The following is a 16,857-nucleotide window of genomic DNA, read 5'->3' as shown; positions in this document are numbered from 1 at the left end:
TCAGGTGTGGAAGAAATACATTTATTTTCTTTTAACCAAAATAGATGAGAATGAGTCTCTATCCTGCTACCTGGTTTATTATGGTTTGTTCCCCTCTTCAGAATCACAAAAAGGTCCTGGGGTCTCACACAGTGCAAAACGTTGAGGTGAGCCCTTTAAGTCTTGGTCTGCACAGGTTCTGCTCATACATGCTCTTAAGCTTGCAAATGCAGAAGTGTTGGTCTGTGTACCCCAGGCACTAGAGACCTTCCCAGGGAGCCTTGGTGACCAGGGCCCAGCATCCCTGAGGACTCCATGCAGCCTTTTCCCTAGGAAGTTCTATCATTTCCAGGTGCTCTGCCACAATCAGGGCAGGATCCTCACCACTCATAGGCCCCATGGACTTTTTTGTCCCCTACTTATCTTTTGGAAAACTACCCCCCCTTTTACTCTCTCCTTCTTCCTCCGGGACCGTGGCCTAATTGCAGTTCACTAGAGCTTTCACTATAGGGTCCAGAAGCAGGGCTATTCTCATGCAGTCCTGCTGTCCACCCTACAAAAGCAACTAAGGCAAGGAAATGCAAAGAATTAAGGTATGTTCTTGGACTAAGTTGGGGGAGGGGAAGTGGGATATCTAGTGAAAGCAAATTAATACATCGATAGTTTATGTCACACAGCTAACCACAGAAAAACTGCTTAGTAGGTAGAAGGCAAGAGCTGGGCTTACCACCTGTTTCTATCCTGCTCCTCAGGCAGGGCTGCAGTGCTACAATTCATTCCTCAGAGCTGTCCTCCCAAAGGCTCACCAAGACCCTAATTTAGCAGCAGCATGTGTGAAATTGAACTGAATCACAGTGTAATCCAGTGAGTCAGGGAGAATGAGCCAAACATAGCTCCCAGCTACGGGTGGGGGATAGGATGGGACATCTTCCACCACTAGAGGTGCTTTAATGAAGTCATCCTTAATTCTAACTACAATCCTGTGAGGCAGGTATTAGTTCCCTATTTTACAGATGAGAGAACCAAGGCTTGAAGGAAATGTCACTTGCTGCAGCTATGTAATCATGCCAAGTCAGAACAACTCAAGCCTGGGAGGGACTTCCAGGCCTCCTAGTCAGGCCAGTAGTTCCTCATTGTTTTTCTTCCTATAGCACATTTGCTTCCACATCATGTATTCTACACAGGTTTAAAAACCCTAGTATAATTTTCAATTTTAAGAGCCAGCAGTAATGCCAACCTTTTCCCACTTACTCAAAAAAGTAAAACATTGGAATGTAAGGGTCATTAGATGGCTAATGTTGACCTGCACCATCCATTAGAGAAACTTAAATTCACAAAAATTGGATTTTGTTTTTTTTGAGACGGAGTCTCGCTCTGTCGTCCAGGCTGGAGTGCAGTGGCATGATCTTGGCTCACTGCAACCTCCACCTCCTGGGTTCAAGCAATTCTCCTGCTTCAGCCTCCTGAGTAGCTGGGATTACAGGCATGCGCCACCATGCCCAGCTAATTTTTGTATTTTTAGTAGAGACGGGGTTTTACCATGCTGGCCAGGCTGGTCTCGAACACCTGACCTCATGATCCGCCCGCCTCGGCTTCCCAAAGTGCTGGGATTACAGGCGTGAGCCACTGTGCCCGGCCTACAAAAATTGGAATTTTATTACAATTACTTTTGGGTGCTTTGCTACTGGAATCTTGGTAAAGTATGGTTAATACCTGGTCTAAATCCCCGTGAGAATGGGGGATTTTCCTGTGACTGCTAACTAAAGGTCCAGCCTCTGATTGAGCACTTGGATTGATGAGGAGGAACTCACTGCAACATTTTAAGACAATTCATTCCACAGCTCTCACTTTGGGAAAATCCTTGTCAGTCTTTAAGTCCTACTGACTTTACCTTGTTAACATCTCTAATCCAGCTCTTCCACCCTATCCCCTCTAGTTACAATCTTAGTCCAGGCTCTGGGTTTTCCCACCTGGACTGTTGTAGCTGCTGCCAGACTGCATTCCTTTCTCCCATCTCCCACTCCTCCGATCCAGGTTCCAAGTCACCCTTCTAGTCACATTTGGATCAACACTGCAACACTTTTCTAAGACACGAAGCCTGATCATGTTACTTCTCTGTTTAGTACTCTTGGGTAGTCTCCCATTCTCTAGAGGAAGCAGGTCTTGCAGGACCCTTCACAATCTGGCCCCGACTTGTCCTTCCGGCTTTATTTCTGACCAGGGCTTCCATGAACTTATGCGTAAATATCAGTACTTTTAATGTGCTTATAAGGTCTGAAAATGAAATTGTTTGATGACGGCCTTCTCTTACTTTTTCTTTGCAATGTCTTACCCCACTCTCATCTGCCTGGCAGATGCACAGGAAAGGCAAAACAAATAGGCACCAAGTACAAGCTGCTTGCACTATAATCACCCACTTGCAGTGTGACCTTTGATAGGTTAACAGTATCTGTCTGCTTCAGTTTCATCAATCTGTAAAACTGGGTGAGCAAAGTTACCTACTTTGTAAGGTTAGTAGGTGGTCTAAGTGAGGTAAAGTATTTAGCATACCCACTGGCATTTAAATACTCCAGAAGCAGGTATTGTTAGCTCCTTTCAAGTGTTCAAGCCTTCTCCATACAACTTATCCAAGTTCTTACCCCAGGTTCCCATTAGTCAATTCCTTTTTTGGGCAGTGGGAACTAAACCCAGTATACTTATTTCTCTCACAGCACTCCCCACATTTATTATACTACAGATGCTTTTCAGCTTATAATGGGCCTATCTCCCAGTAAACCCAACAAAAGTTGAAAATACTGTTAAGTGAAAAATGCATTTAATACACCTACCCTACCTTAAACCTACTCAGATCACTTACATTAGCTTACAGTTGGGGGCAAACTCATCTAACACAAAGCCTAGTTTATAATAAAGTGTTGAATGTCTCATGTAATTTATTGAATACTGTACAGAAAGTGAAAAACAGAATGGCTGTATAGATACTTGAAGTACTGTTTCTACTAAATGTGCATAGCTTTTGCACAATCCTAAAGCTGAAAAATTGCAAGTCAAACCATCATTACGTTCGGGCCCATCTGTATTTCTGACCCCATACTAGACTAGTTCCTTGAAGGAAAGGGACAAAGCCCTCCAGCATTTAGCACTGGTCTTGCATGTCTAACAGTGGTTCAACATTCACTGAAATGGGGTTGGGGGGAAGAGTAGCCAGAAATTGGCCTTTTATTTCATACTTATTGATCATGGGTCAGCTTGGCTGGGGTGCAAAAGTATAGGATGTATTTCACTGGACCATCCTTGAACTTCCCAAAGCCATGTCCTGTTTCTTCTTGTCTTCTCTAAGCTAAGCATTCTTAGCTCCTTCAAGCTTCTTTCCTTGACACGATTTGTCTTCTATATCCTAGCTTTTATCTGGCAGAGTAGTCATCTGTCAGGGAGCCTCCGGTTGAGCACCAGAAGGGAATTTAGCAATGAGGATCACTGACAGGCACAGTTAAGACTGAAAGGACCTTCCACACTACCCTAGACAACCTGTTTTTATTATCTCATCCTAGGACCACACTGGAGTTTTCTGGACACATTAACAGTTCCTGGCATAATAAACTTCTTTTATTTTAAATTTTAAGACAAGGTCTTGTCACATTGCCCAGGCTGGTCTCAAACTCTTGGGCTCAAGTGATCTGCCCACCTCAGCCTCCTAAAGTGCTGGGATTACAGGGGTGTGGCACCACACCTGGCCTAATAAACTTTTTTTTTTTTTTTTTTTTTTGAGACAGAGTCTTGCTCTGTCACCCAGGCTGGAATGCAATGGTGTGATCTTGGCTCACTGCAACCTCTGCCTCCCAGGTTCAAGTGATTCTCCCACCTCAGCCTCCCGAGTGGCTGGGATTACAGGTGTGCGCCACCATGCCCAGCTAATTTTTGTATTTTTAGTAGAGGCAGGGTTTCACCACATTGGCCAGGCTGGTCTCGAACTCCTGATCTCAGGTGGTTTACCCACCTAGGCCTCCCAAAATGCTGGGATTACAGGTGTGAGCCACTGCGCCCGGCCATTAAACTCTTAGCAGCACGCAGTACTGTTAGTGAGAGCACAGTACTCTATAGTCCTCAACTCTTTCCACAGATATTATTATCAATCTGCATTTATTGAAATGTTACATTTAGATTCTGCTCATTTTTATAGGTTGTAATGGTATTTGTTTGGATGCTAAATTTGGATTCTAAATTGTCATCCTTCCTAAGGGTTTCTTATTATCTAAAAATTTGATCAGCATTCTTAATTTACTAGTACTATCTCTTGTGTAAATGGCTTCAAATTCTTTTGTGGAATGGGTAAGGCATAAAAAAAGTCATCTGTCACTAATATCAAAGGAGGGGCCAAGGACACAGCCCTGGGGGCACACATATCAGGTCAACCCACAATGGGTGAATTTATAGTTTGTTAGCTGGTGGTCAGTTACCAACTTCTCTATCTCCCTAATGCTTTGACTTTACTATGTCCAGATTATTTTACCTACTTAACAAAGTTAAAGAAGACTATAAGGTCAGTTTAGCAGCATTTTCTCTGAAGTCCATAATGAATATCTATTAAACTCTCATCACTCTTATTTAGGTGCTTTTGGGTCATTTGTTGTAGGTTCATTCTTCCCAAATCAATGTCACTTATACGACTGTAACTTGTGTTATCAGCTTCCTTCCTGGGGTTTTAACTTTTCAGTCTTACAGCGTTCCCTCCATTTTCCTTTCAGTTCACTCCAATAAAAGCTCAACAAACTCCTGGGAACCCCTTGGTGCCCCAGCTGCTGTTTACCAGAGTCAGGAGACTTAAATGTCTCAGAGCAGCTAAGTGCTCTTTTTTATTTTTACCTCATTTGTCTTACCTTGAACTTTTTATTCCTTGTAACCACTTAGCCCTGCCCTTTTCAGACTGAAGCTAGTTCTCTTTGGCCAAAGACAGGAGACAAAATATGGTCTAGAGTTTCTGTCAACACGTACTGGCCTCCAACAGATCTTTTTTCTTCCTGCTGACACTGGACATAGTCTCTCCAAACTTTTTCTCATCAACAGAATGGGAGTATCCACCCTGTGAACCTGTTATAAAGGTTAAATTGGATAATGTACATGAAAATGCACTGGAAACACAATTAAGTACCTGCACGCCGAGGGGTCCAAGACCTTCTGCTCTCACCCACAGCCAAGTATCTGTTAGCCAGGGGTAGCCCTTAAGTGATACTAGGGCCCCTTCCTCAGGACTCCCGTTCTCCTGAGGCAGGATGCCTAGACCTCCCCCAAATCAGCATGAGAGCAGAAAGGACCCTTGCCAAAGGATTTAGGACCACTTTTGGCACTAGATATAGAACGTTTTCCTAATTAGTAGACCCAGAGGGTCCCCCATCATTCTCAGTCTGTGTGGGAGCCTTAAGCCTTCCCAAGCTCAGCAGTTCAATGCTACTGGCATGAGACCATTTTTTTGCACCAAAATCAGAGGCCGACTTGGCCTTATGCCTTTAGCACCAAATCCAACTGGCACTGCCTTGAGATAAACTATGGAGTCTGCAAGGCTGAGGGTGGTTTTCTGAGCACCACTTGGTCAGGCCTGCCACCATTTCCCCAATGCCATGTGGAGAAGCAGCAGGGGGCACAAGCAGTTAGCCTCAGAACCTGGCTGGCACGGGACGACTGTGAACATGCCCGCAGACTTTTCAAAGATAGTAAAAACTTTCAACTCTCATTTCTTCCAATCTCAGGTCATGGAGGTTGAACACTGGGGACACCTAGTGGCATGAAGACATTACTAGCTACGATATCCTTGGGGCCATCCCCTTGAGTGGAGATTCAGATTCACTTTATATTCTTCCTTTTTTTTTGAGACAGTTTCGCTCCTCTTGTTGCCCAGGCTGAAGTGCAATGGTGCAATCTTGGCTTACTGCAACCTCTGCCTCCCAGGTTCAAGCAATTCTCCTGTCTCAGCCTCCCAAGTAGCTGGAATTACAGGCGCATGCCACCACGCCTGGCTAATTTTTGTATTTTTAGTAGAGACAGGGCTTCATCATGTTGGTCAGGCTGGTCTTGAACTCCTGACCTCTGGTGATCCGCCCGCTTCGGCCTCCGAAAGTGCTGGGATTACAGGTGTGACGTACTGCGCCCAGCCTATATTCTATTTCTTCTTTGTGAGACTATCAATCTAAAGAAATATTCTGTGGCTATTAAAAATGGGGCACCAGATGTGAGCACTATCAAAAAAAGGGGAACACAGGCTTCATCTTTCTCCCCATGATTTGTGTGTGTGCGTGTGTGTGTGTGTGTGTGTGCGTGTGATGGAGTCTTGCCCTGGAACACAATGGCGTGATATCGCTTCACTGCACCCTTGCCTTCCAGGTGCAAGAGATTCTCCTGCCTCAGCATCCCAAGTTAACTGGGATTACAGGCATGCACCACCGTGCCCAGCTAATTTTTGTCTTTTTAGTAGAGATGGGCATTTCACTATGTTGGCCAGGCTAGCCTCAAACTCCTGACCTCAAGTGATCCGCCCACCTCAGCCTCCCAAAGTGCTGGGATTATAGGCGTTAGCCACTGCACCCAGCCTCTCTCCAGGATTTTCTAATCCTCATTTGTTCTTTGAACCCCAAACAGACTAAACTTCCCAATTAAGGAATCTCCCTTAAAAATATTTGATTAAACAATGCCAGTTCTCTAAGAATCATTTCAGGCTAGGTTTGCCAAGACATACTAGAATGTTTAGATAGGCTCCACCTAATCCTTTCCCCCACTACTTTTACTTACCTTCTAAAGGGAATAGAAGGCAAACAGGTGCTGAGACACCTTATACCATGCAACTAAATTCATTTGTAAAGATTACTTTACTGTCCTAGAAAAATACATGTTGCAAATTTGAGGGCTACAACTTAACCACTTTAGAGGCTTCCTGAGGGAGAGGGGATAACCTCTGAATATCAGACTCTGTGGTAATGTGTGGGAGAGGCATATTAAATATAGTTGGGTCAGGTACGTTTTTAAAAAAATCCCTTTTTTCCCATTTTTTTGTTTTTCTAAAAAAGGAAGATCAAATTGCCATCTGTCTGGCTTATTTTGTGTGTGCATGTATATATAGGAACAGCTTGAGGGGAAGGGTTATGTCATGCAATGAGGCAAAAACAAGACGACCTCCTCTGACAGAGGAGCCTTAGTGTTGTAGAAGGGAAGCAAGGCTGAGGTCACTGGAAAGGCTTAGAATGAAGCTGCTCCTGCCTGTTCCTTCTGAGAACCCAGAGCAGCAGTGGTCCAGGGCACAAAGCATAATGCTCTCTCATGAGGATTCCTATCTGAACACATCAGAAGTCCTATGAACATAGATAGGTCTGTTTCAGAATATAAATGGTAGTGACTTCCTGTGCTCCTGAGGCGGGGCAAAATAATCCATAAACACATAATCCTTCTGGGCAATAATGTTTCTGGACTGGCCAGCAGAGGGCTCTAGGAACAGAGGTGGGGGTAGAGTCAGGGAGAAAAAAGGTTCTAGAGATGGGATGTCTTCAGGGAACTTTGAGAAATGTCCTTTGTTCCAGCATTCCTAAGTGACGGCACTGGTGAGCCTGGTCTGAGTTGTCATCAGTGTCACTGCCAAGGCCAAGGGCCAAGGGTCAAGATGCCACTTTAGGTTGAGAAGAAAGTGCATCTCAAGGCCAGTGAGGGCTGCAAAATGGTTTGCAGCTGGGCCAGAAGGAGCAAATGGAGAAAGGCTCTCCTTTTTAGATGCCGATGGTCTGTAGAACTCGCCTCTCGTTATCATTAAGGTGGCCTGAAAACATGATGTAGCAGGGCTGCTGAGCAAACTGGCAGAGGAAATCTGTGAGATATGCCTGGAGGAAAAGAGTAAGAGTGGCATTAGTGAGATGTTGCAAGTCACCCATTTGCAGTGAAGCAAGAACCACAATCAAATGGCACAGGGAATGCTGGTTTTTAGACAAATGCCAGCTCTCTGAGGAATGGTCTTGGATGTTCTTGGATCTAGTTTAGGTAATCCAGAGGGAAACCACATTTTTCCAAGGCTCTGTCACCCCAAGGACCTTCACAACATAGACTCTAGAAGACGAATTACAACACATCAAGTGCAAAGTTCCAGCCCACCCAAAACACTGGACTACTCAACAAGACAAGAACTCTTTCCCGTGAGGCTCCCATGTTAAATTATAAATGGATTTTTTTTTTTGGAAAAAAAAAAAAAGAAAGAAAGAAAGACAGGGTCTTGCTCTGTCACCCAGGCTCAAGTGCCGTGGTATGATCACAGTTCACTGTAGCCTTGACCTCTTGGCCTCAAGCGATCCTCCCACTTCAGCCTCCCGAGTAGCTGGGACCACAGGCATGTGCCACTATGCCCAGATACTTTTTAAATTATTTGTAGAGACAGGGTCTCCTTTGCATTGCCCAGACGGTCTTGAACTCCTAGACTTAAGCAATCCTCCTGCCTTGACCTCCCAAAGTGTTGGGATTACAGACATGAGCCACCATGCCTGGTCATAAATGGATTTGAGCCCATATTCCTGTTTCCATGGCCTGGGACATTGCCATTTGCAAGACATCTCTGGACACCCTCACCTGCAGATCAATCTGATAGAGAGGATCCTTCAGGGCATCAGGGTCATCTTCCTCATCATCCTCGTAGTAATCCTCCTCTGTTAGACACAGCCAACACAGGGCGGGTCAGGACAAAGGCCCATGATCAGGCCCTGAATGGTGATATACTACCACATGACTGAGGCAGAAGGTGCAAAAGCCCAAGGAATTTCCCTGTGGGCCCACCTCTCCCCTTTCTTGGGTACCCCATTCTTGGGATCAGTGTGCAAAGGAAAGGTATTTACCATGGCTGTCCTCTCATCAAACAGCTTACCATATTTACTTGTAGCAAGAATGTCAGATAAAAGTTGGCCAGCTAAACCATCCTCCTCCTCCTCCTCTTCCTCCTCCTGGTCCTCCCACATATCATTGGAGTCATCTACTTGGAGATGAAAAGTAGCTAGAGCTAGAGCACATTCATGCATTTCCCCTCCCCAAATCCAAACAGACCAGAAGGGCCCCAAAGGCTTCTGCAATGTGGCTTGTAGTACCCAGTGAAAGAGAACCAGAAATGGCCAAACCCTTCTGGTAAATCTGAATGAAAGAACCTGGAGATATAAAGGTTGAGAGGCTCTTAAGAAGAATCAAACCAAAGAAGGGCTATGTTAGCTTGCCTCCTGGCTGCCTCCCACCCCAGCCTTCACATGGCAGACTGGAGAAGCAGCTCTTTACATGCCTAGTCCCTAGCACGGTGCCAGCCACAGAGCAGCCATTCCATTAACCATTAACATTTTTTTTTTTTTTTCAATTAGTGACTCAACAAACCAAGTTGCTAATTTGACAATTTGTAACTTGATCTGCCAGGCTAAAAGTCTCCTCGGAGTAAGGGCCTGGTGCACCTTGACTCCACTCTGCAGGAGTGGCCTGGCGAGCGGCATTAGCCTCCATGACGTTGGAGAGCTCGTTGATGATCAGCTTTAGGATCTTGACCAGCAAAGGAATGTTTGTCCAGCGTTCTGGGTCTGGGAAGGAAGAAAAAGGCTTCAAGTCAGTGTCACTGGGCTTACTTCTGGAAGTATCCCTGTCCCCTCCTCAGTGCCGCTCACCAGAGTTCACCACCCTTCAGACTTTCACTGTCCCTGACTACATCTAGTCTCCAAAGAGTGATTTAAAGTTTAATAACTTTATTCTGTTTGGTATTGTAACAGTTCAGAAGGTGGGAGAGATGAGAGTTCAGGGATTAAAGGAGATAGAGTCTCGTTAGTAATAAAGCTCTGAAACTAAGGAACTGTATAGAGCCAGTACTCCAGTCCCAGTGACTTACAAATTGAGAGACAGCGGAGGTAATTATAAATCTACATTAAAGATAGCAGCTCTGTACTCCCTACCTGCAAATCATTGGAGTTACAGGCCAAAGTCAACTCAATAACAAAGACACGCTGACCATCTGTGCCCAAGCCTCAGAATGAAGCTGGAAACTGGGATGCTTGGTACCTGAGACTATTTTTGTCCTTTTTTTTTTTTTTTCCTCCAGACAGAGTTTCACTCTTGTTACCCAGGCTGGAGTGCAATGGCATGATCTTGGCTCACTGCAACCTTCGCCTCCTGGGTTCAAGCTATTCTCCTGCCTCAGCCTCCCGAGTAGCTGGGATTACAGGCATGCGCCACCATGCCTGGCTAACTTTGTATTTTTAGTAGAGATGGGGTTTCTCTATGTTGGTCAGGCTGGTCTCGAGGTCGATCCGGCAGCCTCGGCCTCCCAAAGTGCTGGGATTACAGGTGTGAGCCATCGCACTCACTTTTTTTTTTTTTTGAGATGGAGTCTTGTTTTGTTGTCCAGGCTGGAGTGCAGTGGCACGATCTTGGCTCACCACAACCTCTGCCTCCCAGGTTCAAGCGATTCTCCTGCCTCAGCCTCCCAAGTAGCTGGGATTACAGGCGCCCACCACCACATCTGGCTAATTTTTGTACTTCTAGTAGAGACAGGATTTCACTATGTTGGTCAGGCTGGTCTCAAACTCCTGACTTCAAATGATCCATCCACCCTGGCCTCCCACCAACTGCTGGAATTACAGGCGTGAGCCACCATGCCCGGCTTATTTTTGTCCATTTTTGACAACAGGAAGAAACCATATGTTCTGATCCCCTTTACCTAAGTTTCCTGTTGCTTCTTTATCAAACCCATCACCAACAATTATGTTTTAAAAATATACACCACAATGCATTCCTTCCCTCCACCTAGGTATCGTATCCTTAGCCCCTTATTATAGGGAGAGGATTGGAGGAATTGCATCATCACCCACTTTTGGCTGACTTAGAGCGGGTGCGGATGCCCTCATCCATGCTGTAGATCTCCTCTCCCTTCACACGGATATCCTGTAGCCGTTTGTCATCTGCATTGATGCCATGCTGGAGCAGCTTACAGAGTGCCACAGAGCTGGCAAGGAAGATCCAAAAAAAGGTCAATCAGCCACCCGTCTAGAGTTCATGCCAAGGAGATAAGCAATTATGTCCTAAGGCCCTCTATTTGACAGTGAAAATTCTGTTAACAACTAATTAGGAGAGCTAAGAGAGTTCAGCTGAAAAGGAGATTTTAGAGTTCATGAGATGGTCTAATGAGATCTGTTCTTCTTCTTCTTCTTCTTCTTTTTTTTTTTTGTGATAGGGTCTCATTCTGTCACCCAGGCTGAGTGCAGTGGTGTGATCATGGTTCACTGCAGCCTTGACCTCCCTGGGTTCAGGTGATCCTCCCACCTCAGCCTCCTGAGTAGCTGGGACTCCTGAGTGGGTGGGCACGTGCCACCATGCCTGGCTAAATTTTTGGTAGAGACAGGTTTCACCACGTTGCCCAGGTGGGTTTCAAGCAATCTGCCCACCTCAGTCTTCCAAAGTGCTGGGATTACAGGTAACCTGTTCTTCTTGAACAAAGCTAGGGTGGGCAAGCATCACGGTGGCTATCCATATTGTAACGTGCAATGAGGTGATAAGAATCAGTGGTATAAAAGTCCAGGATAGAAAGTTAGGAAGCCAGGGTTAGAAGGCTTGGGTTTTTTATTTTTATTTTGAGACAGTTTTGCTCTTGTCGCCCAGGCTGGAGTGCATCTGCCTGTCGCCCAGGCGTGATCTGCCTCCCGGGTTCAAGTGATTCTCCTGCCTTAGGCTCCTGAGTAGCTGGGATTATAGGCACCCACAACCACATCTAGCTATTTTTTGTATTTGTAGTAGAGAGAGGGTTTCACCATGTTGGCCAGGCTGGTCTTGAACTCCTGACCTCCAGTGATCTGCTTGCCTCAGCCTCCAAAAGTGCTGGGATTATAGGTGTGAGCCAGCGCGCTTGGCCAAGGCTTGGGCTTATAAAGGAAAATAAGCCACTAGCAGCACTTAGCTGTGTGAAGTCTGCGGTAGAGAAGGGATCTCTAGCAAGCAGAGATCAGAAATATATAGTCTACCTGTGTTGACTGTCTTTTGGGGATTTCAAGATGGCAGTTATTCACATATGTGCCTTAGCAATAAAGAAAGGGAAAAGGGAATACAAAGAGCCATTTGAAATGTCAAACAAAAATCTATGGAGCAAATCAGGGAAAAAAAGAAATATAGGTCAGAAGCAGTGGCTCACACCTGTAATCCCAGCATTTTGGGAGGCCGAGGTGGGTGGATCACTTGAGGTCAGGAGTTCAAGACCAGCCTGGCCAACATGGTGAAACCCTGTCTCTACTAAAAACACAAACACACACACACACACACACACACACACAGAGAATTAGCTGGGTGTGGTGGTGCTTGTGTGTGATATTCGGAAGGCTGAGGCAGGAGAATTGCTTGAACCTAGGAGGTGGAGGTTGCAGTGAACCAAGATTGTGCCACTGCAATCCAGCCTGGGGGACAGAGTGAGACTCTGTTTCAAAAAAAAAAAAAGAAAGAAATATAAGTGTTGAAGTGGTGGCAGAAAGCCCAGAAAAGAAAGATGGGATTCTACCTGACTTTGCCTTCATACTGTCCATAGAACAGGTGCTGTCGGCTTGTCCACTCAGCCATCACAAACTCTAGAGCAGGTTTGCCAGTAGGTCCTGGGAGGCTACACAGGAACTCCAAAAGAGGTTCTAGCTGAGTGTGCACCAGATGAGCAAACACCATGATCAGGGACTAGGAAAAAATAAGGATATTTGCTTCAGGGAAATCAATTTCAGAGACATAAGAGATGAGAAGGAACTGGTCACTCAGATAAGAGACAGAGTCTACACTGAGGGTATTATTCACAGGACAAGAAAACATGGAGATTTCCTTGTCCATGTTTCTTAGGCCAGACAGATCCCATTTTACTTAACTGTCCTACAAGGGTAGTAACAGGGTAAAATAACTCAGGACCAAAATACTAATTTTCACTTCTATCAGTCAGGGAGTAGGAAGCCCACTCCCCACTGTTCTCTTACCTGCATGACACTGAGTGTCTCTGCCTGCTGCATCTTACTGAGGATGGCACGAAGAATCTGGTCTAGATTCTCCCCCAGCTCCCGCCCTGCCTTGGAGATGAGGGTGGAAACAAGGCGGCCCACAAAGGCCGCAGTGAACTCTGATGTGCGGGGGTCCAGGAGCTGGCTCACCACTTGCATCACATACCACAGTCCATTGTGGCCCTGCTCATCATGCCACTGGGCTACTTGTTCCAGGGTCACTGACACATAGGCCCGCAAGCACTCTCCGCCATTCTGGGGAGACAGGGATGGCAAGCAAGATTAGTAATCGAGGGACAGATGCCAGGAAGCCCTCAGTCTGTATAAACAAATGTTCTCAGAGGCCTATGCCTCATAAAAGCGGTGAGTCTATAGTATTTGTGGTGGGCTCATACCACGGGAATCAGGAATTTACCGTTACAGACACAGACATGCATTACATAATTCCCCCTTTACCTAATGAGCTATCTCAAAAATGTGTATTATTATTATTTTTTAATCACAAGGGACAATGGCCAAGCAAAATGAATTTTAGTCATAAAGGTCTACCTCTGGTACTAAAAAAATATGCTTACAATCTTGCAATAATTGGGGATACTACAGGACTTCATATAGGTCTTACACAAACCACTAGTTGCCTAGGGATTTCCAAGCTGATCAATATTCACTGGCAAGTTCCTATAACCTTTATAATCAATCACGGTAGTACACACCTGAAAAGGTAACCAATTCACCCAGGAAACAAAAAGGGAAAAAATATTCAGGCATCTCTCCCCTCTCTAGAGGCCCATCACTCTGCTGATTTTATTAATAGAGGAAATATGCAGAAAGACTTTCTTATGGCCCCAAGTCTAGATGTCTGTAATCTCTTTCATAGCAGCAATACCCAATATGGGTAGGGTGCTTAGTATCTGTATTTTTAAAAACTGTAACATGCTCCAAAGCACCAGAAACGCTTGGCTTTTGCAGCCTGAACCCTTCCTGAATCTGCTAAGTAAATATGGAGTTGAGGAATTCCGTATTTCAAAAGCATAAAACCATGTCAGATTTCTCAGCATAGTAAAGGCCCATGACTGGGTAGCTATCTTCCCCCTTCTAGTCTCCATGTCTTAGATACCTGCATGGTGGCATTGTCATCTGTGTGAAGGGTACACTGTGCCACAGCAGGGAAAGCTTGGCAGATGAGAAGCTGGGAAAGGGGAGGCTTTGTATTTCGTACTACTGTTGTCAGGATATCAATGGCTGTCTGAAAGAGAGAAGAAAAAAAGAGTCAGAATTGCCTCTGGGGTTGGGGGTGCCCAACAACTAAGATCCTTTTTTTTTTTTGAGGCGGAGTCTCGCTCTGTTGCCCGGACTGGAGTGCAGTGGCCGGATCTCAGCTCACTGCAAGCTCCGCCTCCCGGGTTTACGCCATTCTCCTGCCTCAGCCTCCCGAGTAGCTGGGACTACAGGCGCCCGCCATCTCGCCCGGCTAGTTTTTGTATTTTTTTTAGTAGAGACGGGGTTTCACCGTGTTAGCCAGGATGGTCTCGATCTCCTGACCTCGTGATCCGCCCGTCTCGGCCTCCCAAAGTGCTGGGATTACAGGCTTGAGCCACCGCGCCCGGCCCTAAGATCCTTACTGGATGGGTATCACATAGCAACCCAGAGAAAGCTTATTAATGAAAGGCAAGTTTCTAAAATAAAAGGAATAATTAAATGGGTAGTGCTCTCAGCCTCCTCATAATAGCTTACTAATTGATTAGTCCTAGGGGTGGGCACTAGTACATGGTAGTGGTTTGGATAACCAGGTGACATACTTAGTGGCACTGTGTAATTGTGGCACTCTGTTCAATTCACTGAGGGTACCTCTGAAACAAGAAGAGCCATTTTCTTTCTTTTATTCTTTTTTGAGGCAGAGTCTTGCTCTGTCACTGAGGCTGGACTACAGTAGTGCAATCTCCGCTCACTGCAACCTCTGCCTCTTCGGTTCAAGTGATTCTCCTGCCTCAGTCTCCCAAGTAGCTGGGACTGCAGGCGCCTGTCACGATGCCCAGCTAACTTTTGTATTTTTAGGAGAGACAGGGTTTCACCATATTGGCCAGGCTGGTCTCAAACTCCTGACCTTGTGATCTACCTGCCTTGGCCTCCCAAAGTGCTGGGATTATAGGCATGAGCCACCGCGCCAAGCCAAGTCATTTTCTTAAAGCTTCAGACAATCACCCACTGTCACTGTGGGCAAAAGAGCTTAGCAAAATTACCCCATGAATCTCTAATGCTATTAGGTTCTTGTCAGCTACATGCATCTGTGGGTGGCACTTGTATATCTCACACACACACACACACACACACACACAGCCACTTACCGCACAGAGCCCTGCAGGGATCTTGTCTGCTGGGGCCTGCATTATGCTGACCAGAGTGGGAATCAACCTCATTTGCATTGGGCCCTGACAGGCTTCAATCTGGGACAGCTCCTTGAAGATGTCCTGAGCCAGTGAGGCGACGACGGGATCTGAAGTGGATAAGGCAACACGGAATCCCCCTGCCTGATGGTCTGCATCTGCTTCTCGCTTAATGATGCCTGTTGTTTGGCCCTAACCTAAGTTAACAACTTCTGCATTGATTACTTATACCACACCCGGGACCTAGTGGGGCCATATGAATAACCTGAAAGAACAGGAGTGATCCTAAATCTCCAAGAGGTACACTTTGTATGGCTTCATTAAAGTAGGGACTAGTCATTAACAGCTACTCCTAAAACAAAATGTAGTTTTTTCTAGAGAAAAATCTTTAAAGTCTTTATTCTTGTGAAACCTAGATTATAAAACCAAATGCTTAAAAAAAAAAAAAAAAAAAGCCCACTGATACTTTAAGAAGACATGAAAGGTGCAAAAATTGCCAAAACACTGACTTTGATGCATGAGAGAAATCATACATATCTCCTATGAGGTAGCCATAGTAGCCATGAAGAATTCTCAAAGCTACTTCTGGGGCAAAAGGCAAAACTCCTAAAAAGCAGAGCCTTATGAAGAAAGGGAACTTTAGCTCAATCTTCTTTATCTATATAATAAAACATCCTCCTCTATATAGTATGGAAAAATACAGGCAATGTACATTAAAGTATATCTTAAAAGACCACTGCAGCAGTTTGTAATAGAAAAAAATTGGGAATACCCTAGATGTCCATTAACAGAATGGGTAAATTATGATATACCCATTTTATGGAATACTATGTAATGGCTGAAAAGAATGAGATATATCCAAGAACACAATGTGGAAAGCTCCTCAGTACACATTTTTCAGTGAAAAAGCATATCAAATAACATGTTTAGTATATCACATTATATAAACAATCCTTATCCTGTACATCTTTCTGAGCTTCAATATTAGAGCTCTCTCTTTAAAAAAAAAAATCCTTAATATTTTACTAGTAATAAGGTATTAATAAATACATTCACTACAGGAAAAAAAAAACTTAAACTGCAGAAAAGTAATAAAGAAAACACCTGTAATTCCACCACCTAGAGATAAACACTCTTAAAATTTTGATGTATTTTTTCTGTTTTTTTTTTTTTTTTTACATACTTATCTATACATACATCCTTTCCTAAAAGAAAAAATCAAAACTTGGGATCATATTCTATGGATTTTTTGGGAAAAGTATCTTTTCATTTATTACAATGTAAGCTCTTTCCCATGGTTTTAAATATTCCTTTTAAGCTTGATTTTTAATGGCTGAACAGTATTTCATTTTATGGATATAATTAACTAATGTCTTTTTATAATTTCCAAATTTTTACTACTGTAAAAAATATCTAGTGAATAACTTTGTTCACAAACTTTTACATGTATCTTTCTTTAGTATCTCCTTTTCTAAATTATAGTCCTAGCCCTT

General features: G+C 44.5%; 1 protein-coding gene across 3 annotated transcripts in view; it reads right to left on the bottom strand.

The window, feature by feature from the left end:
• Positions 1 to 16,857, bottom strand: part of IPO9 (importin 9) — a 60,621-nt gene continuing 43,764 nt past the window's right edge. For 2 of the 3 annotated variants that reach the window (XM_033197740.1, XM_033197741.1), the window contains exons 16-24: positions 15,326 to 15,474; positions 14,098 to 14,226; positions 12,960 to 13,235; positions 12,506 to 12,672; positions 10,833 to 10,966; positions 9,429 to 9,551; positions 8,864 to 8,968; positions 8,572 to 8,648; positions 6,818 to 7,835 (exon numbers count right to left, since the gene is read on the bottom strand). In XM_033197740.1, the coding sequence (XP_033053631.1) occupies positions 7,725 to 7,835; positions 8,572 to 8,648; positions 8,864 to 8,968; positions 9,429 to 9,551; positions 10,833 to 10,966; positions 12,506 to 12,672; positions 12,960 to 13,235; positions 14,098 to 14,226; positions 15,326 to 15,474 (1,271 nt within the window). In that variant the 3' untranslated portion in view covers positions 6,818 to 7,724. Of the gene's footprint in view, positions 7,836 to 8,571; positions 8,649 to 8,863; positions 8,969 to 9,428; positions 9,552 to 10,832; positions 10,967 to 12,505; positions 12,673 to 12,959; positions 13,236 to 14,097; positions 14,227 to 15,325; positions 15,475 to 16,857 lie in introns of all 3 variants that reach the window. The other variant, XM_033197738.1, reaches the window with a different exon arrangement.

Source organism: Trachypithecus francoisi, unplaced genomic scaffold (assembly GCF_009764315.1).
Source record: "Trachypithecus francoisi isolate TF-2019V2 unplaced genomic scaffold, Tfra_2.0 Lachesis_group5, whole genome shotgun sequence".
NCBI lineage: Eukaryota > Metazoa > Chordata > Mammalia > Primates > Cercopithecidae > Trachypithecus > Trachypithecus francoisi.
Note: the sequence above shows the minus strand (reverse complement) of the source record. Positions and strands in the feature narration are given on the sequence as shown.